Genomic DNA, 24,092 nt, shown 5'->3' on the forward strand with positions numbered 1-24,092 from the left:
ATATCCCGAGGTATACCCCTACAGCCTGGCTTTGTATATAGTCATAGAGCCATTGGATATTTGGATATTTGGATATAATATCATGGCAATGGAGAAATTATCTCTAGAGAGGTCAAACTTTCCCTATTTTTCTAATATTTGCGGCTGAACGTGATTGTGGCAGTGCGGTAGCCCTAGTACCGGGATAGGGGACACTTAAGTACGCTAAGATTCTCATCGATCCGCACAGCCCAGTCCGATTCGAGAAGATTAAAGGTGCCCGATTAGTGGTTAGATATACGTACTCGGTTGTCCGTGTGGCTGACGCTTATCCAGGCTTCAACTTTCGAATACGAGAGTTGCCTCTTTGGGAAACCAAGCACCACGAGGGAATGGCTCCGGTGACAGAGACACCAGAGGCGCTCTTCTATAAAATGATGGATGGCCTCTGCTTACTTGTTCATCATATCACCTTCTATTTCTCTTGATACAGATCGGCATAGACCGACTGCGCTTGCACTCCGATGTTCGCAGCCACCAAGTACATCTACAACAAGACACGGACACAGTCCAAGTCTGGCGGAGAGGAAAAGCCGCTCTGCCAACACCGCTTACAATCGAGCCAGTCTGCTCCTGCAGCAGACGATGGCTTGTCTACGGAGCGAGCCTCGATAAAGACAGAGGACCAGCACATACTCCCTCAGTCCGCACCAGGTCCAGAAGACGCGCCATGCCACCTCTGCCAACAGCAGCGACGCCACGACCGCATCTACAGATGGAAACTCATCTGTGGTCTAACACTCCCATATATCCTGAGCACTCTAGATCTCACGATCGTCGCCACGGCCGTCCCCTCCATAGCATCCCATTTCAGTGCGTTCTCCCGTAGTCCTCACACTCACTTTCACAAAAAGTACTCACCGTTAGCAGACAGATTCGACGAACTCAACTGGATCGTCACCGCGTTCACACTAACATCCACAACATTCATCCCGATCTTCGGCCAGCTTGCCGACGTCTTCGGTCGGCATGCGGTGCTTCAGCTCGCCATGTTCCTGATGCTGGTGGGGAGTACGCTGTGCGCGGCGGCGCAGAGCTGGGGGATGCTGTTGCTGGGTAGGGCGCTGCAGGGGACGAGCTCGGCAGGGATTATGAATATCATTATGATCGTTCTGGCGGATCGGGTTTCGCTGAGAGAAAATGCCAGGAATAATTCGATTTTTGTGTTTGTGGGGGGTTAGGGTACGGGGTTGGGCCGGTTGTTGGGGGTAAGTTCTTGGAGATTCCTCATCGTGGTGATGCTAACGGTGATGCGCAGGTACTTGACTGATGTAAGTCTGATACTTGGTCTTTTGGGCGTCTGACTGATGAGAATAAGAGTAATTGGAGGTACTGCTTTCTGGTGCCCATACCGGTAAGTCTGGTCGTAGACCGCAGGATCTTGGAAGTCTTGAGGCTAATGATGTACTAACTATATACTTCAGATTGCTTTCATATCGCATATCGTGATCTTCGTCCTCCTACGCAATGAGCTCGTGGAAGGAACTGTCTTCAAAAAAGGCTCGCGGTCGTCTGCCGTGCTTCCGGCCCTGGCAACGCTGGACATCGTCGGGACAGTCCTGTTCATCTTCGGCGTCGGCCTCATCATCCTGGGCACGGCCTGGGGAGGGCCGACGTATCCCTGGTCTTCCCCCGAGGTTCTAGTGCCACTAATTGTGGGAGGTGCATGCTTTGTGCTGTTCTTCGTGTACGAGTACTTCCTCGAGCCGGGCAGATTGTTTGCTCGGATGTTCCCAAAGCAGGTACCCATGCTGCCGTATAGCATGTTCGCCAGACGCGATACGATTTGGCTTGCGGTTTTGGAGTTTTCCAGTGGAGCAGGTACTGATATCATCTTTTGCTTCTTTGGCCAAGAGGTACTGACGCTGGCATTGCAGCTATGTACTCCGTCTTCTACTTCATCGGTATATATTTCACCTTAGTCGAAGCCTATCCTGCCTCGAAAGCAGGCATCAACCTGCTCTACTACATTCCAGGATTAGGAGGTATTGTCTCATGGCCCCGCCCCCCCCAACTCTATCTCTTTGGACAAGCTAACAGACAAAGCCGGCGTCTACCTTGCCGTCTACCTCTGCAACGTCTACCCCGCCCAGACCTTCTTCGCCATCAACACGGGCACCATCGCCGAAACCACCGGCTTCGCCCTCCTCATCTGGGCCATCAGCACGCAAAACACCGCCCTCATAAACGGGATGATGGTCCTCGCGGGCGCAGGCACGGGGCTCCGTCTCATGCCCGTGAACCTGCACACGGCAGGCGTGTGGCCCGAGAAGATCGCCCCGGCGATGTCGCTGATGCGATTTGCGCTGCCGTTTGGCGGGACGCTGGGGCTGACGATTATGGGAAGCGTCTTCAACAATCGGCTTTCGAGCAAGAGCAGCGGGAGCAGCGGTATGGACGGGCTGGACGTGCACGACGGGGCTTCGTTGGAGTATATTGCTGGTCTGCCCGGTCCGGAGCAGGAGGCTATCCGAACGGCGGGCAAGGAGGCAATTATGTGGGCGTTTATTGCTATCATGCCGGTCATCGGGTTGAGTCTGGCCACCGGATTGGTCATGGGTAATGTATGGATCAAGCCGGAGCGTTCGCGTCAGCGTCAGAAGCGGGCCGGGACCGGGAGCGAAGGAGCAGACGAGGGAGGCCACAGCGTGGTCATATACGTTCCGTACCTGTGGGCATTGCTAACGGTATTCCTCTTCCCTTTTTCTCTGACACCCTTTCTCATCGCCCGTCATAACAGTAAACTAACAGAGACAGGGCAATATAACCGCATACCAACACACCAACAAGCCCAAGCCAAGGCACGAAGAGGAGACCGAACTCCATCCTCTCCCTCAGAGCCAAGCATAGCATAGCATAGAGCAGCATACCATAGAATCCTTCTTATAGAGACGTAGAATATAATAATAATACACCCCTCATCCAAGTTCTATCCCCACAACACATCTCTATCCAAGCCTTATCCAATCCAATCCAATGGAATCCAAAAAAAAAGACTGACATCACCTCAAAACCCCCCAACACCCGCCCACCCCAGAATAAACCCCGAGAGCGCCTCCCCAAGCACCCCGCCCCAAGCCACACATCCCTCCACGCGCCTCTCCTCCCCCATTCCCTTAACCAGCCCCGACTATCAATCCCAGCAATCTCCCCCCAACACCGGGAAAGAAAACACCAGCGCCCTTCCCACCACTCCGTCTGAGAACAAGCAGATGAAACAACCCCGACACGAGCACCGTCCCGAGGAGATAGAACGCGAAGCCGGTTGCTGATTGCAGCGCGAGGATGCCGGCTGTGAGGCCTAGGAGGAAGGAGGTGAGGGAGTGGAGTTGGGAGAGGACCTATTTCTGTCAATACTCATTCAACTCAAGGGTGGAAAAGGGGTCTAACTCGGTTATTGTGTTGGACGGACTCCGGGACGAGCGGGTTGATTAGCAGCGAGAGTTCCTGTTTCGTGGCAGGCATTGTCTGTTCTGGTTCTGGTTCTTTCTTTCTTTCAAGGTGTAGTTCTGTGTGTGGTGTCAATCTAGTTTGTGTTGTATGTTATTGGCTGTGGATCTTGATAATGATGGATATAATATGGTAATGAGTGAGTGTTTGAAAGTGATGTACCTCTCTTCAGTGGTGGGGATTATGGTAAGTGGATAGACGGAGGTTGACGAGTTCACCGCTGTCGAAGAGCTCCATCAGCCAATCATAATGCTTGTTACCTCATCTACCTACCTACGTACTAACTGCAGATTAAGGAAATTGACTACACACACTCCATTACGTTACACTTAGACTGCTTAATCATGTCATATTAATTGATTATGTGCATAACATAACAGTAGTAAATCAAACACTGCACATCCTGGTCAGACAGACCTGTTGCTTTCATAACCCGTTTCCAGACATCGCCAGCACTTGAGACACAACCGGGCCTCTCAAATGCTGCACGCCCTGTTGATCCGTTGATCGGCTGCGTAAAGCCAAAAAGCACGTCACAAAAAGTACATACATCTCTCCTTCCAAAGCTCATTCCAAAGAGATCGCTCATAGGTCGGATCCTGCCACTTATGCCAAGGTCAATCTAGTCAAATTAATGCAGTTGAGAGAATGTTAGAATGAAAAAGAAATGACAGAAGTAAATCCGTGTCATCACGCAACGTTGTCGAGTTTTCCTTCGGACTTGGCCTCCTTGACTTGCTCAAACACCTGTGATCGTCAGCAAAATACATCCCGTAAATTCAAGGGTTGAGCGAGACAAACCTTGAGCATCTTGTTCCGGGCGCCAAGAGCGTTGACACCACGATCCTCCAGAGCCTTGTCGTCGAGCTCAATCAGCTCGGTCCATTTGAGATCCTTAAGGTTATCCGTGTACTTGTGCAAGCGAAGAGATCTCAGCCAGCTGGGAATATCCTTCAGAAGATTCGGGTCGGTGGGATCCTCGGGCGGCTTGGAGCTGCCACGGCGACCCCGGGGAGAGCGGCCACGAGTGACTTCGGAATGATCAGAGAGGTAGCCCTCATGACCGCCGAGCCCAAACTGGCTGAGACCCAGAGCACCCAATCCATTACCCAGTAACGGATTGTTGGGGTCATAAGCCGCCAGGAAGCCATTGTTTTGCGGTGAGGTGAAGCCCATCGCTCCAAGCGCGCCTCCCTGCATGGCAATGCCTGGGGAGGTGGGGCGGGACCGTCGACCCGCCATCGCCGCCTGCTGTTGAGCTTGCAACGCGGCTAGCTGTTGGGCGTTCAAAAGCTGTCCGGCAACTAGATGATTCGCTCCCGGAAGGCCGGGGCTTGCAAGACCGCCTTGCATGGTCTGGTTGACATTGGCGTTGGAAGATCTGCCCTGTCCATCGTTTGAGCGAGCACGGCGGTACTTGCGCGCATCATCCAGTGCGATGCGGTTGTTGACCGTCGACAAAGCGGCCAGCTTCATCGCGGTGGCATTCGCGACCATATCCGCCTGCGAGTTCGGCGGCTGGTGCACCTGCTGACCAAAGGTCGCTGTCATCGGAGTGTTGGTCATGGAGGCCCAGCTGGCATTTCCAACATTGTACGGCGACAGTAGGGGTGCCTCGATCTCAGGAGCCGGGATGGTGGCCGTCTGTGTGGGTAGCGGAGAACGCAGGCCCGACGAGGCCTGGCTGAACTGTCCCATCGGCTGCTGACCGGATGAAGACTTGGGTCGGGCAATAGGCGGCTGAGGCTCATTACCTCGTTGAGCCCATGGCGAAGCGGGAGTCTGACCCAGGTTGTCTGTGTTGTCCGGAGCGGAGATGGTCGGTGCAACAAACGAGGAGCGGTCGCCATAAACAGCGCTATTGCGGTTGGAAGGCGGAGCGTTGCCAGTTTGCTGCGTGAACTCGGCCTTCTTCTTGGCGATGGCCGCGGCGGCATCGGGGAACATGGCATTAATGGTCGAAGAGTCCAGACCCGAGTTGCGCTTGGCACCAGGGGACGGCGGAGGGCGACCCAAGGAGTTGCGGGAGCTGTCAATGTTCAACTTTGACATCGCATCATTCAACCTGTTGGACATCGCGTCTAAAGAACAAATCAGCCGCAAGCCTAGGATACGGTTTTAGCTGCCTACATACCCTTCTCACCAAAATTGGCAGGTGACAAGAGGCCCGACATTGGGTGACTTTTGGCCATCTGCTGCAGCACCTGAATGAAGAATCGGATCTGCACCTGCGTAGTCTGCTGCAGCAGAGCATAAAGAGCGGCGGTTCTCTCGGCCTCACTGAGGACGCGGAACCATTGTTCGATAGCACTCAGCTCGTCCTTGAAGTCCTGGTCAAGCGTAGCAGCCGCCATCTCCTCCAGAGTAGTCTCGTATTGATCAATATCGGCGAGCCACTGCTGAGCTGCACGATCCAAAGGATCCTCCGCATTGTTCTGAGCCTGAGACTGCTGGTTATAGTACACTTCCGACGACGGGCGGATGCTGCGAGACGACAGCGGAGACGGGAAGCCAGACATATCGGCCGACGCGCGTAGCTGGTGAGAACCTAGGTTCCGAGAAGACGACGGAGGACGAAGGGACGACTTGGAGGCGTCCGGAGTGCTGTTACGGTTGCCGATGATGTGGCTAGCCATGAGGGCAATCGAATGACGGTGATAGTGTAATTCTGTTTCGTTGAGCTGTTACAGCACTGGTGCGTGAAGAAGGAGTATTCCTGCAAAATACCTGCAGTACCTGCTGAGTTTGCGCGAGAAAGAAACTCCAGACTTGAACGACAACGGAAAAGAGGCCGTATCACAATACAACAGAAGGTAAGGGCCGAGAATCTCTCTAAGGATGGAGACAGGTATTTGCAATGGCGAAGAAACCCAACCGAGATAGCTCTAGGCGACAACGATCGGGGCACAGACCAAGCCAGTGGCTGCACTACTTGATTCGAGACTCTGCCGATTACAGATCGAACCGAAAGGGTATCGGAGGATTTTGTTCAAGGATACGTGAGAGCTCGCGTCGGGAATATCGTCGTCGATAGGAGTTGTGCAAGGCGTAGCGGACAGAGAGTCTTATCAGTGGCGATTTGGTAGTGGTAGGCCACCTTTTTAGTTTCTTTTTTTTCGCGTGGTATATTTTTGTCTCTTTTTTTAACGAAAGGATGTCAGGACCAACTGCAATAGTGTGTCAAACACAACACGCAGAGACCTGAATCATCAAAGGAAAAGAAAAAAGGAAAGTGAGAAAAGGACGAAGAGGGTGAAAGGGAGAGGGAGGAGATTAGAGATGATGGAGGATGGACGAGGGATGGAAGAAGGAGAGAGATGGAGGAAAAGAAGAAGAGGAAGAAAGGAAGAGGAAGAGGAAGAAGAGTTTCCAGTTTGAGGAGACAGTCGAGGCTTTTTCCGGTTGGGCACTTTTGGTCGCCTTTTTTCCTTGGGTCAGCCATCTGCTAGTCCAACACCCAGGACAACGTAAAAGAAGCTTCCATCACTTCTGCTGTGATCCTTGGACTATCCAGAATTTCTTTCATCTCTTTGAGCTTTACTTTGTATCTTCTTCACGGAACTTCATCATCTACACTACTGTGGTTTCATCAGTCTGGTGAAGTCCGAGGAATCTCCTGCCCAATCAGACCGCTCGCTTGCTGTTAGCAGCTCGCATGCTATAGATAGTGGGGATCTGTTGCTATGAATTAAGCTCATGAGGATCCTTTATGTCTTTCCTTTTATCCTCTTTTGAATCAGCCTCGTGGAAACCAACCAGCATTGTCTGCGTTGAAACGAGTCTGACGCGCCTTGAATGAATGTGGAGACTGGGGACAGTACTCTACTCTGCTCAATTGGATACATGCCATCAGATGCATCCAGCATTGCAGTTGAGTTGCTCCGAGACCTCCTTGTGATGCTGGATCAGTCTACTCTACCCCTGGTGATACATTCGTACTCTGTATGCTTGTGTGAATCTGCACCTGGTCATCTCTGAGCTTATCAGCACTACTCTCCTGCGTTCATGGACTGCGATTCATCTGATTTTCTCTGCAACGTCATAGATCCAGGTGGATAGTTCATATTGGACACTTTGAAGATGGAATATCCCGGCGATGAAAATGGGTCCGGTCGTCCCCATCAATCTCAGGAGTCCGCCTATCCTGACATTGATGAGACAATGCAGTACCCTTGGCAAGGTACTCAGCCAGCCGTCGCGGGCGAATCCTCACTCCACTCCGTAATTGATCCTCGCCTTTACAAGGATCTGTTCTCACGGAGCACCTCCCAGCTACCTGGCCAGCAAGCTATGGAGTACGAGGACGAGGAGGATGCACAGGAGTATTCGCAAATGGATGGCTCGGCGGAGGACTCCACTTATGAATTTTCAGCAGAAGAATCTTCAACGTCAGTTTGTTCATCCGAAATTGAATTGTCCCTGATCACTGACGTTTTCTAGCGAAGAGGAGCCTTCAGACGTAGACGAGAATGCTGCAGAGGAAGGCGATGATGGTTCGGTCGGTCGGAGACGACGCCGCAGAAGAGGCACGGGGCCTTTTTCTGGACGATGGGGCGCCCGTGGTGGGAAAGGAATTAAGAGAGGGCCTCGTAAGCCACTGGAGCCCAGTGCGGAATTCAAGATGCTGCACTCGGAGGCTACCTCGGCCTTTATCGATGGCGATTATGAAACCGCCATTGATCTTGTGAAGCGTGCAATCCACATCAACCCTGAGATGTTTGCTGCCCACTCGCTGCTGTCGGAGATCTTTCTAGCGCAGGGTCAGAAGGACAAAGCTCTAACGGCGCTGTTCAGCGGCGCTCATACGCGACCGAGGGATGCATCGGTATGGTTCAAAGTAGCGCAAATGATACTTGATCGAGCTGGTGATGATCGTCCTGCAGCCTTGAACGATGTCATCTATTGCCTGAGTCGTGTCATTGACATTGAACCCAAGAACTACAATGCGAGGTTTCAAAGAGCTGCAGTCTATCGAGAGTTGGGCCATAACGGCCGGGCTGTCACGGAATACGAAAGAATCCTCAAAGAGGTTCCGCACCATCCAAGGGCTCTGCGAAATTTGGCAGAAGCCTACATTGATCTCAACGAAGTTCAGAAGGCTGTAGATCAGTGGACGGACAGTGTTGAGTACTACAAGTCCTTTGAGCCGGAAGATGCTCCCGACTTTTCCTGGTCCGACGTCAACATATACGCCGAATTGTTCAGCTATCTAGGCCGATATGAGGAAGGATTAAGAGCTCTTAAGTCTGTCTCGCGATGGCTTCTTGGTCGCCGAGATGATACCATGTGGGAAAATTTCAACGAAGATGACCGCGAATGGGATGCAAGCGATTCTCCTAGGCGCATCAAAGTCGATGGTTATATTCCAGGACGTTGGCCGCGAGATTCATATGGGTTGGGCCTTCCGCTTGAACTTCGGATCAAGCTTGGTCTGTTTCGTCTCAAGATGGGCTACGATCACAAAGACGAAGCTCTGGTAAGTGCGGAGGGCAAACGTGGCTTGTGGATCTCAGATCTTTCTGACAGCGTCACAGCATCATTTCTCATGGTTGAACCCAGAAGACACCTCCGAAGGGGCTAGACTCTATGACTATGGCGACCTCTTCCGCGAGGTTGCTGATGCGCTCAAGGAAGTTGGTTTACTGGGGGACGCGCTCCGGTATTATACACCGATCCAGCAGACTACCGAGTATGCCGACATCAGCTATTTCATGGCCATGGGAGACTGCTTCATGCAGTTGGGCAACATTGAAGAAGCTGAGAACTGCTATCTTACGGTAGCAGACTATGATGCAAGAAACATAGAGTCGCGTGCACAGCTCGCAAAGCTGTACGAGAGCATCGGAATGACCGAACAAGCGCTGAAGTACGTCAACGAAGCCGTCCTGCTTGGGCGACAGGAAACCAGAACTCATCGCCGGAGAAAGGATACTCGGTTGGAACAACTCGCGCTGGAGTTCAGAACCGAGACCGATCCGGAACTAGAGGGTCTGAGAGTTGCTGTACCGCCTGAACATGCTGAAGGACTGGCTCCGACGCTTACCACTACTTCTGTAAGCGCTACGAGGAGAAATGTCCAAGAAGCAGAGGGAGAAAGGACAGAGCTTGTCCAGTTTTTGTATGGGAAGCTGTTGAATATTCACCCAAGGGTCAAAGAGGGCAATGCCGAAGCGATTGAGGACTGGCTCGACATCACGGATGCTTTGCTACGTGAGTTTCGCTCCAATAAGGTGTTTTATCCTTTCCAACGCAACATCGTCTTTTTGGGTTATTCAAGGGAAGCACAAAGGAAGGCGGGAAAGTATAAAAATCGTACTCTCATGGATGAGATGCAGGAAATGGCAAGTCGGCTTCAGGAGTCTTTAGGTATGTAAAAAAAAAGGGCACTCCGAAAAGACATAATCCGGCTTAGCTTACACTTATAACAGGCACAGTTACCGAAGAGCCTCTCCAGGATGCTGTACCAACCGACTACCATGGTATCAGCTTCGACGAGTGGCTGGACTTATTCCTGCAATACGCTCTTGTCGTCTCAGGGCAAGGGGAGCCTGACGAAGCCTACGATAGTCTTGCAGCCGCTGCAGATGCCAGTATTTGGTATCACTCGAAACCCTGCACTCGCCTGATCCACGTCTGCTGGTTCAGTAAGTTGCCCCTGGCACCTTGGTCTCGCTCGATGGTATACTAACCCGTACAGCATGTGCCCTGAAGGCGCAAGACGAGGAAACTCTTGCAAATGAAGCACGCTGGTTCATCAAAGAATATCAGTTCGTCACAGACACATATCGCTTATTCTCCATGTTGAGCCGTCTCTGCGGCGACCCTCACCGATCTCTCTTCCATTCCTCACCAAACATGAAATTCATGCTGCGGCAGATCAAGGCCATGGATTTTTCAATCCCAGATGGCCCCAATGACTCCAGACCCAGCAAAGCAGTCCGAGAGTCAATCTACAAGGAGCGTGCGACACTTACCACACGCGACGAGTCAGGCGAAGCCATTCCCGCTGACCAGCTGGACGTCGCCCTGCTTGTGCTATATGGCCACATCCTATATTCTGGCAACAGTTTCTACCCAGCTCTCAACTACTTTTTCCGCGCATACGATCTCGACGACCAGAACCCTGCCGTCCTCCTCTCCATTGCCCTCTGCTACATCCACCACTCGCTCAAACGTCAGTCCGACAACCGCCACTACCTCATCATGCAGGGCCTCTCATTCATGCACGAATACCGTCGCGTTCGCGAGCGAAAGGGAAGCCTCCTTCAGGAACGGCAGGAAATGGAGTTCAACTTTGCTCGCGTATGGCATCTACTCGGCCTCGCGCATCTCGCTATCGAAGGGTACCACCGCGTCCTCGCGCTTGGGGAGCAGATTCAGACGGTATCTCAGGGTAAGATCTCTCAGCCGCTGACCATGAACACGGTCCCAGCGGACAGTAGCGACGTCGTAATGGAGGATACCGACCACGCCGGGCAAGTTGGGATTCAGTTCGTGGAGGACTTCTCGCGCGAAGCAGCCGTTGCGCTGCAGAATATATTCGCGTTAAGCGGTGACCTGGAGTCAGCGAGGGAGATTACGAGTAAATTCCTGGTTATATAAGTATCGCCTTGAGTCCGTGAGCGAATTGTACTATACTGGTTACTATGGACGAAGCAACGAACATTATAATCCTTCCTAAGGTCTGCGCCTGTGCCTGCGATATACACTGATTTGAGCACCGATATTATGCTATTCATGAAAATTATGCTTATGTCCAAATCTGAGGTAAATTTCTGCCTTGTACCTCTACCTGCACCAGTGATGGTCACTGTTATTTACGACGAAGTATCATCATCAATGCTGCGCCAGGTATCCCTCAAGCTACTGCATGACGCGATAACACAAATTCCTTTCGTAAGAACCAAGTATCAAAACAATATATTAACGAGCGTGACAGCAAGGTATCAATCGAGGCTAAAAACAATCATATGATACAAGACGAAACTGGATCTACTCTAGGGGTATGTCATATGCCAACGTCACGCAGCATGTTCAAAAGAAATGGCACTATGCGACCGGGATCCCTTCGCGAAGATCCCCGAAGATCGACCACGCATGGTGTCCTGGCACCCGCTAACACCGTTGCCGACTAGCCACCAGCCATCCATGCAGGCATCCGAAAACAGAAATCGATGATGGAATGGGAAGAACAGAAGACACAGGCGCTCTAAGTGGTTACTGCATCCTCGTCGGCGTACATGTCTGAATCGTCAAAGAAAACGGCTGACTGGCGCCGCATTTCCTCGAACATGCTGCTTCGTCGCGCGTCTGGGGTGTGTGGGCGGGACGAAGCTGCAGACAGGCTGTCTGAGACCTCCATGTAGTGGGACTCGTCTTTGTAATCCGACTGGCGCTCTGGGAAGCTCTGGTCGAGACGCTCGACCATCCGGTCTGCATGTTCCTGTGCACGGTCCTGGCGTCGGCGCGATAGAATCGGTGACATCACCCTACCTCCGCCGGAGGAACACTGCTGCAGACCCTGCATAATGGCGTTCTCGATTTTGAGCCGATTCTTGATAAATTGAATCTTCGGGAAAGCGCTTTGCTTGCCCACGTGAAGCATGCGTGCTAGTCGCTCTGGACTAGGGTCCGATAGTATATGGTAGAAGTCGGAGGGGATGGTCTTGGGCCAGATCGTGATGGTGCCGCTGAATTTCTGCAGCCAGATCTCACTCCAGTCCTGGCCCAATGGTCGAGGCAGGAGCTCGAGATGGCGGAGGACTCTAAGCCATTTATTCATGTCGAGTTTGATATACTGTTCAATCGCGGACCCCAGAAACCCTCCGCGCCACCCGCGGCCTTTACGATGCGTGACAGGTCGGCCGACGGATCCTCGGGAATTGAAGAAGAAGAGGTTGATATGCGGGTTGACCTATAATATGATTTCGTTAGAAGATGTTACTAGTTACTAATGACCCAAATGCAAGCAGAACTTACCTGTGATACTATTGTAAAATTCACGTTGAAGTGCAGATTCAAAGCCTTGATAGGTATATCCGTCCTCAAACTGCCGTCCTTCCACTTGTGTCCAAAAGAATATGGAGCAAGTGTTCCATCACGCTTCTTCGTCATTAGAACAACCGGGTTGATAATACCAGGGACTGCCGCGGACGCAAGGACTGCGCTCCAGATGACACAATCAGGCGAGGTGAGATAGTTCGCAAGAATCGTCGGTGAATGAGGGTCAGACGGAACACAGGAAACATTCAATATACGCCCTGTTCTCTCGTAGGCTTCTCGGAATGTGGTCGAGCCCCTGCAAAACCAGCTACACTGGCGAGCCCAATCCAGGGTGTCGAACCTGGCCCCCGTTCGCCACCACCGCCGCACCCACGTTGTGAAGCCCTCATGGCACGCCCTGATCCTATGAGCCAGAGCCGGAACGAGCAGCTGTTTCAGTTCCTCGTCAGTCCTAGTAGCGACGAGAGCGGCAACCAAGGCTCCTCCTGACGTTCCGGTAATGATCTCGGGTAAGACGTCGTTATCGAGCAGCGCCCGGATCACACCAAAATGGTAATAGGCAAATGTGGCACCGCCAGACAGGCAAAGAGCCGTGCGACCGAAGTTGGTGTCCAGATGCTTGAAGAACTGATACTTGTCCTCATTCGAAATCTGCTTACTATCCAGGACTAGCCCGATACAAGAGTGAACTTCGTCAATGTACTCCTCCACGAGATCTTTCGTTCCTGAATATGTTTCGCTGTACAGTCGAGGATTCTCCACGCCTGCGAAATTGTTCTTCACGCATGCTTCGAGCAGGAAGCAAAGCTCTTCGACGGCAGGCGGATCACTCAGGCCTGAACGTCCATTCTGCATCTCCGTCTCGGCTGCCTTTCTGGTCTGCTTCAGCTGCGCAACCACTTTATTGATGGTAAGGTGGTCGTAGTATGCATATTCGTCCGTTTCCTTCCACTTGAGATTTCCGAGGTAAGTATCGAGGGCCTGTGCCGCTTTCAGCCAGTCTTGATAGTTGGTCTGCATGGAGAGCTCTCTCCTGAGTCGCTCCCTCTTGCCTCTCCATGTCACAAATTGCTCATATAGGAAGATATACAAGCGTGTTAGTGAATAGGCGAAGCCGAGGACCGTAATCCATGCGAACACCGTGAAGAGGAATGGCCACTTCAACACCGTGTAGAGCACACCTTCTCGCGTTTCATCTTTGCTTCTCCTCGGTTTGGATCGACGGCTTTTCCGAACTCTTTGATTGACTGGACGCCAGTCATTGAGCGCAACGAGAGGTGCGGCTTCGGGGGCATTCAGCGCCTTCTCGAACTGCCGGAGGTCATCCGGGTTGATAAACTCCTGGTCATAGTCGGGAAGCGTATTGGGATCGTATATGTCGCGAGTGGCAGACTTTTCATCCGATGTCATTGTTGGAAATCATTCATAATGGATAGATAGAAGGAAGAAGAGACGTTGCTGAGATGTTGTCCCCAAGTCCTGTTTGCAAGCCGCAACTAACTTGACATCGACGTCAGATGGTGTCACCGCCCCACGTATCAGCAAGCAAGCCACAAATCCAGCTCCAGGTTAGTGGGTGGACTGTGGCTGATACGGTCTAACCCTTTCTGAAACTAGTGTGGGAATTATATCAAATGACTAATCAGCTAGGCGGAAGAAGATAACGTTCTGATAACCCCGCTCACCGACAGTCCGAAACACAGGACCCATGGGTCTGTCACTTTAAACGCTTCCAAGGATGAGGACAAGGGCTTAGATAAAGACAGACTAGAACTTTGGACCAAACAGCGGAGTACTTACGGAGTATCGACCTCGAAGTTTGTTCCTTTTTTGGCCTATGGACCGTTCATAGGCTATCTGCAGCTTGCATTCGCTCTCCAGAACCAACTGAACGCTCCAGATGACGAACGCCTTAGTGATTGCAATCCCAGGATAACTAGCATTCCGCTCAACATCTCTTCCCCTCAATCAATCCCAGGATGACCAAGATTTTGCCTCACACACTTGATACTTTTCCGAAACTTCAGCAGGTCCATATCAGCCACCATTGAAGCATCTGCTGCGCATGTCTGATCTATATGGCCAAAGTTGCTGATGGATCGACATTGCAAAACGCAACCCTGCCACGGCTTTACCATAATCGAAGCCAAAGTGTGGTGTGCGAACCCCCTATATCACGTGCGTACACTTGGCAATGCATTCCACGCAAGTTTCCCCGGATCTTGCTTCTTATCTGGGGGACATTGGAATGCGTCCTGTACACGCGCACCTTCGCAGCCCACGCGATATCCAAGGCAATGCGCATGTCTAGGTAACGGATCAGCTGGCTTTAGAATGCGTGGCTTGAACGGAGTACCCCTCCGTAAACATCATCAAACAAACCAGAGCAACAGCCAAGTATCTAATTGATAGCCAGCCATACAGTTGCATACATACCATTGGTTACCCCAGCTTTAGCCTCCGAACCAAACAAAGTCCGCGCTGCAGTCAGCCATTGGTGATACATGGCTAGGTTTTGAATATGGCACCGCCCATGAGGGGTCCTCTTCATTCGGAAGAAGAGAGCCAACGGCATCACCAAAGCACCGCAGCATTAGCCGCCCAAATCTCAACTATGTAACCAGGGTTTTACGTAGTCTACGCAGAATACTCCGTAATGATGAAGAAACATCTTCTTGGAGAGTTGAGCGGGGTCAAGGGGAACATTGATCGGCGAGACTGAAATAGCAACCAAGCCTCATACACCACCCTCCAGCATTGCGGGATATCTGAATGTGGTACTCCGGAAGGAAGGAAAATTTCACTGGCGGGACTCCCTTTAGTGCAAGGCGACAAGCATACCCTGAAAGAACCAATGTTATACATTGAAGATAGCAATGGTTCGATCCGATGAGATCGGCCCAAGGATGTGCTATGCTTACTGGCTCGGCTCAAGCATCATGGAGGCGAATGATTTGCAGCTACCTGCTTGATATCCTGCCTAGCGTTGCAGACACGACCCCGCTGGTATAAAGTTGGCACATAGGGTGCGGTGTGCCAACAATGATTCCTATTGACGTAGGTATGGACATCCTTCAAGAAACAGCGGTGGCGATGGATACAACCACTTAGATATGGAAGGATTTGAGTCCAATGTGTGCCTTGGTCGATGCAGCATTAGCGTGCTCGATTTAGCCTGCTCGGCTTGTTGCCGCTTCCATAGGATGCTGGCTGTAGACGAGCCCCTCTAATGGAGACTGGACACTGGAGGGGTCTTGAGGGGCAGAAAAAGAAAAGTGTCCTGGTCGTTCACTTGATTTGTTCCACCTGGCTTTTACTCAGCTCTGATGCTATCCTCCAAGGATCGAAGACCGGCACATAGTATCCAGGAGCCCTCTGCCGAAGCTGAGTCCACAGAAAGTGAATCAATACAGTTTTCTCGTCCGTATATGTATTTCTCGTCCGTAGATGTACTCTGTTTACATCAGGTAATTTCAACCAAGTTTATTCGCTTAACGCGCGATAGCCGCTGGGTGTCAAGAAATACTACCTCACACCCCGGTCGCCGTTAAACACTGTCCTTTTTCGAGGAATCTACTTTCCGAACTGTTACTAAACAAAGGACAATCACCTTGCCAGAAACAGCAACCTGCATAGGTCTTAATCTTAATTGTGCCCTCCCCTCCATGCAACGGCCGCACCACCCAATCGCACTCGTGATGCCGCCTGTTACGCCGGACCTCTTCCTCTTTCTGACTCGTGCATGAAGATCGGTCATTTTTCATGGCCTTGGTGTGATGGTATGTGCACGCTACATATGTAGGCATCGCGTACATACCACTAGTCAACGCCGAATCTTTGCTTGGCGCTGCGTTCATACATCATGAGAGTTGACCTATGAATAGTCGAATACTATGCACTACCCCCTCTGCTGAGTTACGGCTTGGGAGTGCACTGTGCACAAATGCACAGTGCGTATGATCGCCACGGTGGATTTGATTGGCACGAGAATCGCTCTTCGCGTAAAGATCGCTGATCATTCGGGCGGTTGACCGCAGTGGAGAGTTGACCCGCCCACAAGACGAAAGAAAGCCGTCAGATCTTCCCTTCCTAAAATGGTAGGTTATGTAGCTGCAAATGCTATCCAAGTCTCCACGTCCGGCCCGGTTTCTCTTCATCAAAGCGGGTTGTAGTAGGACGGATTTCCTCCGCTCAAGGGATGATGTTTCAGCAACTTGGATTACGGGCTTCAGTCAAATGTCATAGCTTTTTCTGGGGGGGTCATGTGTAATTCTTCCCGACAAATTTTCCAAGAGAAAAGAATGCTATGCGCTGGTCTTACAAGCCTTGAATATCTTCCTCATCGTTTCCCCTTACTGCATATTGAGCTTTCATGCAGAATGCTCCTACGTCGGAGAACGAATGGGAGATTTAACCTCCAAACATCATTGTCGCCAAGAAGTTTTCCCCGTCGTGTGAAACAATTGCCCAGGGGTCCGCGTAAACAAAGAGCTCAACACCGTACTCCCGTGTTGTGAAATGTCGATAGTAGCTACCGTCGAAGCCTTGTACCCTCCAAGAAAGATCGGTATTTGTGGAAGCATACCTTAGCTATCCATCAGAAACCTTCGTAGAATATCTCGATGCGCGAGATTCGCTTATTGCAGGTGCATCATGCTGTAGCGACACCTCGCAATCGCTTGCGACTTGACTCTGCAGTTGCAATCATGCTGTCAATGACCTGTTCTCATGAATGGACCATCAAACTTTTCCCACAAGCAAGGAGCTGAAGGGATGCATTACTTCTGAAACATCATTTGATCGGTTCATCCAGCAACCTGAAGTATTGGCAACATTTTGCTTTGTAAAAGGGCCCATCAGTGCCTTTGATTTCACGTAAAACGACTCAAAATTTGATAGTGGTCAACTTAGAGAGCTGTGGCCAATACAGCTTCTTGCAAGACGTTTCCGGCGATCACAAGAACGTGGGCTTTCGTATGGTATGAAGCTGACAATAACATGGCAGATGTTATGAAGAGGATGGCAAGGAACCATGGATCAAACGATTGATGGTATCCGCCCTCTAAGTCAAGGAGGGTGGAGTGGTTGTAGGTCAAGTGGTGTGATGATGAGCGGTGTGACTGACAGCGGGGACAATTATATCTTCAGCTTACCTATGGTGAGGCTTTCCCCAACACCAAGGGAGTAAAAGCTAATGTACCTGATACTAAATCGAGGATATGCAATGCAATGTGATCTTTAGATTTTGGAACTAACAATTTACTTGGTAAGCATCTGAGTCAAGAAGGGTTCATCCAAAGCATCTTTATGGCCAATGACAAGATGACCACCAGCCACAATCGGGTCATTTGATATTGAAAAGACAAGGAGAAAATAATACAACATAATACTAAATGCACCACTTGAGCCTCTTCAGAAATGTCAAGATCAATGCGAGGTCCGAATCCGAGTGATATTCGCGTATGCTGAGCAATCCAAGCAAAGTTTCAGATAACGAATTCCATGACTGATAGTTGCCTTGATATGGTATCGATATACGGGATGCGGAGCAGGTTCAAAGTTTTCATTCTCATCAAATTGAGGCCACTAGTGTATGGTCTTTTTGTAGGCCGATTTCTTTGCTTTTTCTTCTTCTGTACCTACGATGATCTCCTTGTCCCTGATGCCACTTCTAGTACTCTTTAATTCCGTCCTAATTGCTTCACTCCCTGCCTGCTGTGCCTATCTAGAGCTTTTTTGGTAAAGCGTTATGTAGGTGACCGGGCCCCGCCTGTGATTCGTCCACTGTGCATATACTTGCATGTCCGCCAGGCGCTATCAGCTGCACGCTGAGATCCCTCCAACCAATCACAGCGGGGTGCGCAAGTACCACAGACCGTAGTTGCATCGTAATATGTGGACCATAGAGCAGCACGGGTCAAGCGAACGCTAGGATTCGATACACCTCCATATCGAGGTCAGTAGGGAACGGGAGTGACTACTACTAACAGCAATAACGCAAGTCGAAAGACTTTTCAGCCGACCGGCATCTTCTTGAGCTTTCCCAGGTTGAATCATGTGGCTGCGATTGGGATAATTACTCATGATCAGCTCCGCAGTCGTCATACTTTGTGTGTACACACAGAGTGTGGCCTTTCAAGGCTCGCTTGTTTGATTGGACTTTGTTATCGAAATTGATAACATTTTGATTTTCAAGTCGGCCATCGGGATATCCGCTCCCTCAAGGATTCGGAGAGATAGCCCACTATTTTCCCAGACCCGAAGAATGAGGCTTTCTGGTTCCTCTGGTTTAGCTGGTATGCTAAAATAACTAAGGCCAAGACCAATGGGTAATTTCCCTGTACCAACGGTTCGATAATATGGATGATACATTTGATACTTTTGAGTGCAATGTCAGGGCAAATCGAAAGATAATAATACATCATAGACGGGCAATCTGTCGGAGATCACCAAATATGTGAGTACATACCTATCTACCTAGGTTTTAGTTATTTTATCCAATTTATTTATCGTTTGGTACTGTGTACGTTAGTGACACTACATGCGAAACTTGATAGGGGCGGCAGAGGAAAAGAATGGTGTTGACACTGGACAAACCACATCTATGCTTGCCCCAAACTAGGTCGCCACTGATGAATCTATAGACGAATGGCGTTTTGAAAGGAGCAAAGTACATATCAAAATCAACGAATAACATTGCGATATTATTATTTCGAATAAATTCTAAGAGTAGAAGAAGACAGTGGGAAAGAGAATAGCGTATGCCTACAATTCTAAGGTACTCCAAATATTCCACCACCGTACCGTACCATACCATGGGGTGTAGTACCTCGACAACAGCCCCAGTACGGCGGCTCCGTGACCCAGAGGAAATCAAAACTCATACGATAACAGATAATAATTATGATAATGCTAATCGTCGCCTGCCGTCTTTTCCTACCCGTTGCCTCCTGGATTATATTGCGCTCTTGGTCCCCTCCTGTTTTATACATCTCTCCTCGATTCCTCCTGAGGTCTCTCTGGATATTATCCCCAAACCACTACTCGCATCTAGTGGGATATCAATCTTACTCCTTCGAAATACTTTACCTTGTCATTACTGCTTACTTCCCCCTAAGCCCCTCAGCTGATTGATTCAGCGCACCTCCATCTCCGCCCACCCTCCACTCAGGTCCTCGCAGGCTCACACTAGATTGCGGTACTTGCATATTAGCTTCCAGAAAAAAAAGCAACCCCCTGGTCCTATCTTCCGTCCATCCCCAAATTCTATCATATTCTTTGAGACGTCAACTGCTTCAGCAAGCCCCTTTCTCTCGGGTCTGTCCAGGCGACAAACTTATACCGACCCTGAGATTGGACAACGTTTTCCTCTCCCCCTCCAGAACAGTCACGAAAGGTTTTCGTTGCGGTGGAAGGTCTTGTGAACTTGTTGGTTTATCACACTTGTCCAAGGCTTTCTATTCCGGCTCTCGCTATATTTCTTGAGGTACTCCCCTGCTTCCTTTTCCTCCTTTTGCTCAGGGCCATTCTCTCTTACCATATACAACCCCCATTACCTTGGAGGATGTGGATGGTTATGGGAATTCAGGGGTGAATTGTTGCTAACTAGTTTCTTTTCCATCAACAGCTCATTTCACTTCTCAATCTCCCTCCTGCTTGTTGTCAGCAAGATGCCGACTCCTGTCTTTCGCCTTACGAGTACCTCCTGAGCGTCCTTCATCAGAGTTCGCCTGACTGGATACCGTCTTATTGGGCGAAGCAACTTTCGTAATGGAGAAGCTGAACACTGAAGATGGCCAGCTTTTCATCAAAGTTAGTTCGGACCCAGCACCTGGTTCCTCTGCAAATAGGTGTGTACTAACCTATATACTTTTCCTGGTTAGAATCTCGCAAGCTTCGTACGCACCCATGAGAAAGCTCTTGCAAATGCACTGCAGCTAAGACGCCAAACCAACAAAAATGCACAACCTACTCAATCGGGCTTGTCCTCAAGCTCGACTTCGTCGACCTTGGCGGCAGCCTTGTCCTTCGGGCCATTGAGGTTTGCCTCTCATAACATCAAGCCCGCCAAACTCACCCTCACCCCTCATCATCTCTTCTACCTCCTTTCCTGCTTTGAGGACCTTTCCATTTCCGTGGGACCCATGAACGTTAGATTGGAGAATATCCATAACGACGTATCGCAGTCCTATGTCTCGTTTCTGAACAAACCCCAACGGTCCAAAGGCGACAGAGATTCCATTCACTCCGTGTCAAGTGTCCGTAGTGTCATGTCCGGCATGAGTGCTCTCTGGTCCTCGATAGGTCTGGGATCCAAGGATTCGGCGTCCAAGTCCGAGAAAGCCAAAGCTGCCCTGGACGCTGATCTTAAATATCTGTACTCTGCTTTTACCAAAATCCCCTGTTTACGTCTAGCCCCCGACCATCGCGCCCGCTTAATACGTGGGTACGAGGAGTTTCCCTTTGACACTGCAGTTCCTCTTCATGCTTTTAAAAACTTGAGCGTATTAGAGATTATCGATATAGACTACCGCTCATTCTTCGGCTGGGACCGACTGTCTGAGCAGTTGCGAACATTGACTTTAAAAAGGGCGAACGTCGAAGACATGGGAGATCTGCTGACCGGAATCGTGCTTGATGACATTGATAAACGCCGACGACGGTCGTCGAAGGCTCAGCACTCGCCAGTTCTCGGTTGGAACGGAAATGCTCATCCTCAACCAGTGCACAAGCCTGATATCTCAGGCTCCGTTTCCGCTCCCGGCTCACCAGTCGTTGAAACAGCGTTTGGAACAAGCACAAGCCCCAAGGCAGTTTCTATGATGCGAGTAGGCTCTGAAGGCGCTACCCCCGGCCGAGCACGGACCGGAAGCGTTTCACCTTCACGCCCTACCAGTTCAAAACACTCCAGCCATCGTCACAACCGAGGAACTTCTTCGCGGATCAGGCGTACTGGGTCGGGTAGCTCGAACTCTAGCGAAAACTCAGGGTACCGTAACGGAAGCTCGTCAAGTCTGCCGTCCGGTATCCTTCCGCCATCGAAATGGCGGTTCCTGCGGCACTTGGGCCTCCCTGACAACTCCCTGACCTCGGTCACTGCAGCCGCCTTGGCACCCGTCGCCAACAGCCTGCATTCTCTTGACCTGTCGGCTAACCTCTTCACCGAAGTCCCTGACAGTTTGGCCTCTCTAGTCGCTCTGAGAGCTCTCAATCTGTCTCATTGTATGATCGACTCTCTCCACTCGCTGTCTCGCAACCCCCTTCCTGCGATCACAGCTCTGAACCTTCGTGGCAACCGTCTCCGTTCGCTTGCCGGTATCGAGCGGCTGCCTTCGCTCGAGAGATTGGATCTGCGAGACAACAACCTGTTCGATCCTACAGAGATTGCCAGACTGACCAACCTCCCTGAGATACGGGAGATCTGGGTATCTGGAAATCCATTCGTCAAGACGCATTCCAACTACCGTATCGTGATTTTCAACCTTTTCCGCCGCACACCGGGTTACTCAGAAGACATAATCATCGATGGTTCGGGACCAGGATACACCGAAAGGAAACAGCTGATCGATCGGGTTGCAGAGGTTGAAAGCGCGCCAGTCATTCGGTCAGCTGCAGCGGACCATTCGGCTGTGGCTGTCGTTAGCAAACCACCGAATGCCACACAAGGAGCCGCAGCTTCAAAGGCTTCTCAAGCGCCAGCACTAGAGAATGGTCGCGGAATTGGGTCCAGTCGACGAAAGCAGGGTGCTCGGCGGAGAATTGTTGACATCTCGTTGGATAAGCCCACTGATGATAATGGCGATACAGGTGCGGTGGTGCCTTCTGTTTCTCCCATGCAGCATGTTCACTTGCCCGTTGATCCGTTTGTTTCGACGCCTACCGACCGTCTATGGAAATCTGATGGTGGACCCCAGGCCGAACCCTCCAATATACCTCACCCTGACGGAACGGTCGACACTAGTTCCTCATCCCAGGGCAAAAGATCTTCCGTTCTGCAGAACATGCCTCAGAACACCGATTGGAAGGCCGACGAAGAATTTTACCTGCAGAAATTGGAGGCTCTCAAGCAGGAGTTTGGTAGCAGTTGGCTCTCGATTATGGGAGACCGTACTCGGGATAAGAGCATCAGCATGCCTCGTACAGGGACGAGCATTGGCGAATCCAACCTACTGTCTGCAGGAACTTTCCCAAGGGCAGCTAACCAACCTATACTCAGTGGCGGAAACCCCTGAGTCGACGAATGGGGATTACGCCAGTAGACAACGACTGCCTTGGTTACATGGCGGCAACAGACCCTTTACGCCAATCAAAACCAATCGAACGAAAAGCAAAAGTATTTATGAGACCAAAAAGACAGAATTTTCGGACTTCGTTGTTATTCGGTGCGGAATTAAAGACTGCAAAGACTGCAAGTCTTGGAGCTTAGTTACATCTGGAAGCACGACAGACGAACCTTCCTTTTGGCTCTGAGCATCTCGAAAAAGATGATAAGCAGGTCCTCGTTTGCCGCGTTGTCAAATTCTTGGTTATTTTGCGCCTCGCCGTCACGACTGGCTGCCTGCGTGTGCTATTCTGGCAATTGATGGCTCGGCTGCATTTTTTATGGCGTTACGTGAAACTTCGAAATTGCGGGCTGGATGTTTGAACACTTTTTGCTCCCTCTCCGGCCACTTCTCGTCGGTCTCCCTGATTCTCTCACCTTACATCCTTGTTTCTCTATCCGCAATCGGCACTCGATATGGACCGACATTTGGGAGGCATCATGAAAGAAAGTCGCTTTCGTGTTTAGACCGCTTGTATTGTATGTTTTAATGAAGCGCAGCTGGAGCTGGCGTCAAGGCGTTACTGGATTTTGCTTCAGAGTTTTTATGGTTATATTTCTCCGGCTTCATGCTTTTCCCCCTCCCATCACTGTCTTCCTGAAAGGTGGTTTTTCTGGTTCTCCTAATGATGCGTTGTGTGAGGACTGCCATCTACATTCATCGAGATGTCGTTGTCTATCATTGCACGATGCATACTCGCCTGCGATCTTGTTTTTTCTTTCGGTTATTTTTCCTGTCAAAGACCAAGTGATGAGATTCGGGCCTAATGCACGAGACATGAATTTAACTATGACGAGTCATATTTCTGCAACAGACGATACTAGTTTTATTAGATGCGATCCACCTTGGCCGCTCTCGAGGCTGTTACTACATCACACGTAATATAGTTATATTCTCCTCCGCGTTTTCGGAAGATCGCGAATCGAATTCAGTGTCACACTCTGGACTCTGGACTCTGGAATCTGGATAGACTCGGACTCGCTGATATCCGTCTAGACCGGGGGTGGGGCTTCCCGGTAGGATGCTTAGGTATAGACATCAAGGTAGCTCGGCTGCTGGAAAGAGAAGAGAATAGGGAGGGTTAGATAGGGCAATGGGAGGAGAGTTAACAGAGTTAACCAAATGCTTAAAGCTTCAACCGGTCACAGACAGCCATAAGTCATAACAGAAACTCCTTGCAGAGGGAGGAGTCTACAGTGAAGTTTGTTGTCGTACTTGGACCACACTATGCCTGAGCGCTATTTTTGGAGCTGGATGTGCAGCCGAGATATAAACTGG

At 50.6% G+C, this 24,092-nt stretch overlaps 6 protein-coding genes across 6 annotated transcripts; 3 read left to right on the forward strand and 3 right to left on the reverse strand.

Annotated features, from left to right (window-relative positions):
- Positions 1 to 503: 503 nt before the first annotated feature.
- mfs56 (putative MFS multidrug transporter) lies at positions 504 to 2,889 on the forward strand (the record flags this gene model as incomplete). The annotated part of the gene is made up of 7 exons (XM_024824940.1): positions 504 to 1,204; positions 1,298 to 1,310; positions 1,358 to 1,393; positions 1,464 to 1,860; positions 1,917 to 2,024; positions 2,086 to 2,726; positions 2,797 to 2,889. The coding sequence occupies 7 exons, from the start codon at positions 504 to 506 to the stop codon at positions 2,887 to 2,889; spliced, it is 1,989 nt and encodes a 662-aa protein (XP_024683371.1).
- Positions 2,890 to 3,046: 157 nt separating this feature from the next.
- On the reverse strand, positions 3,047 to 3,729 carry P174DRAFT_512879 (EMC6 family protein; the record flags this gene model as incomplete). The annotated part of the gene is made up of 3 exons (XM_024831917.1): positions 3,430 to 3,729; positions 3,198 to 3,380; positions 3,047 to 3,169 (listed from the first exon to the last, which is right to left on the reverse strand). The coding sequence occupies exons 1-3, from the start codon at positions 3,502 to 3,504 to the stop codon at positions 3,047 to 3,049; spliced, it is 381 nt and encodes a 126-aa protein (XP_024683372.1). The 5' UTR covers positions 3,505 to 3,729.
- A 154-nt stretch (positions 3,730 to 3,883) lies between these two features.
- P174DRAFT_442107 (RNA-binding protein VTS1) lies at positions 3,884 to 6,348 on the reverse strand. The gene is made up of 4 exons (XM_024827500.1): positions 6,217 to 6,348; positions 5,624 to 6,157; positions 4,291 to 5,570; positions 3,884 to 4,236 (listed from the first exon to the last, which is right to left on the reverse strand). Exons 2-4 carry the CDS (start codon positions 6,123 to 6,125, stop codon positions 4,180 to 4,182), a joined length of 1,839 nt encoding a protein of 612 aa, XP_024683373.1. The 5' UTR covers positions 6,126 to 6,157; positions 6,217 to 6,348; the 3' UTR covers positions 3,884 to 4,179.
- A 1,221-nt stretch (positions 6,349 to 7,569) lies between these two features.
- On the forward strand, positions 7,570 to 11,091 carry P174DRAFT_504460 (tetratricopeptide repeat protein; the record flags this gene model as incomplete). Its single annotated transcript, XM_024831206.1, has 5 exons — positions 7,570 to 7,877; positions 7,930 to 8,965; positions 9,024 to 9,855; positions 9,918 to 10,133; positions 10,187 to 11,091. 5 exons carry the CDS (start codon positions 7,570 to 7,572, stop codon positions 11,089 to 11,091), a joined length of 3,297 nt encoding a protein of 1,098 aa, XP_024683374.1.
- Positions 11,092 to 11,661: 570 nt separating this feature from the next.
- Positions 11,662 to 14,378, reverse strand: P174DRAFT_195045 (patatin-like phospholipase domain-containing protein). The gene is made up of 3 exons (XM_024821296.1): positions 14,293 to 14,378; positions 12,469 to 13,992; positions 11,662 to 12,403 (listed from the first exon to the last, which is right to left on the reverse strand). Exons 2-3 carry the CDS (start codon positions 13,900 to 13,902, stop codon positions 11,699 to 11,701), a joined length of 2,139 nt encoding a protein of 712 aa, XP_024683375.1. The 5' UTR covers positions 13,903 to 13,992; positions 14,293 to 14,378; the 3' UTR covers positions 11,662 to 11,698.
- Positions 14,379 to 20,262: 5,884 nt separating this feature from the next.
- Positions 20,263 to 22,724, forward strand: P174DRAFT_370075 (leucine-rich repeat domain-containing protein; the record flags this gene model as incomplete). The annotated part of the gene is made up of 2 exons (XM_024822306.1): positions 20,263 to 20,304; positions 20,376 to 22,724. 2 exons carry the CDS (start codon positions 20,263 to 20,265, stop codon positions 22,722 to 22,724), a joined length of 2,391 nt encoding a protein of 796 aa, XP_024683376.1.
- Between the last annotated feature and the right edge of the window lie 1,368 nt (positions 22,725 to 24,092).

The sequence above is a fragment of the Aspergillus novofumigatus genome (assembly GCF_002847465.1).
Source record: "Aspergillus novofumigatus IBT 16806 chromosome Unknown P174scaffold_4, whole genome shotgun sequence".
NCBI lineage: Eukaryota > Fungi > Ascomycota > Eurotiomycetes > Eurotiales > Aspergillaceae > Aspergillus > Aspergillus novofumigatus.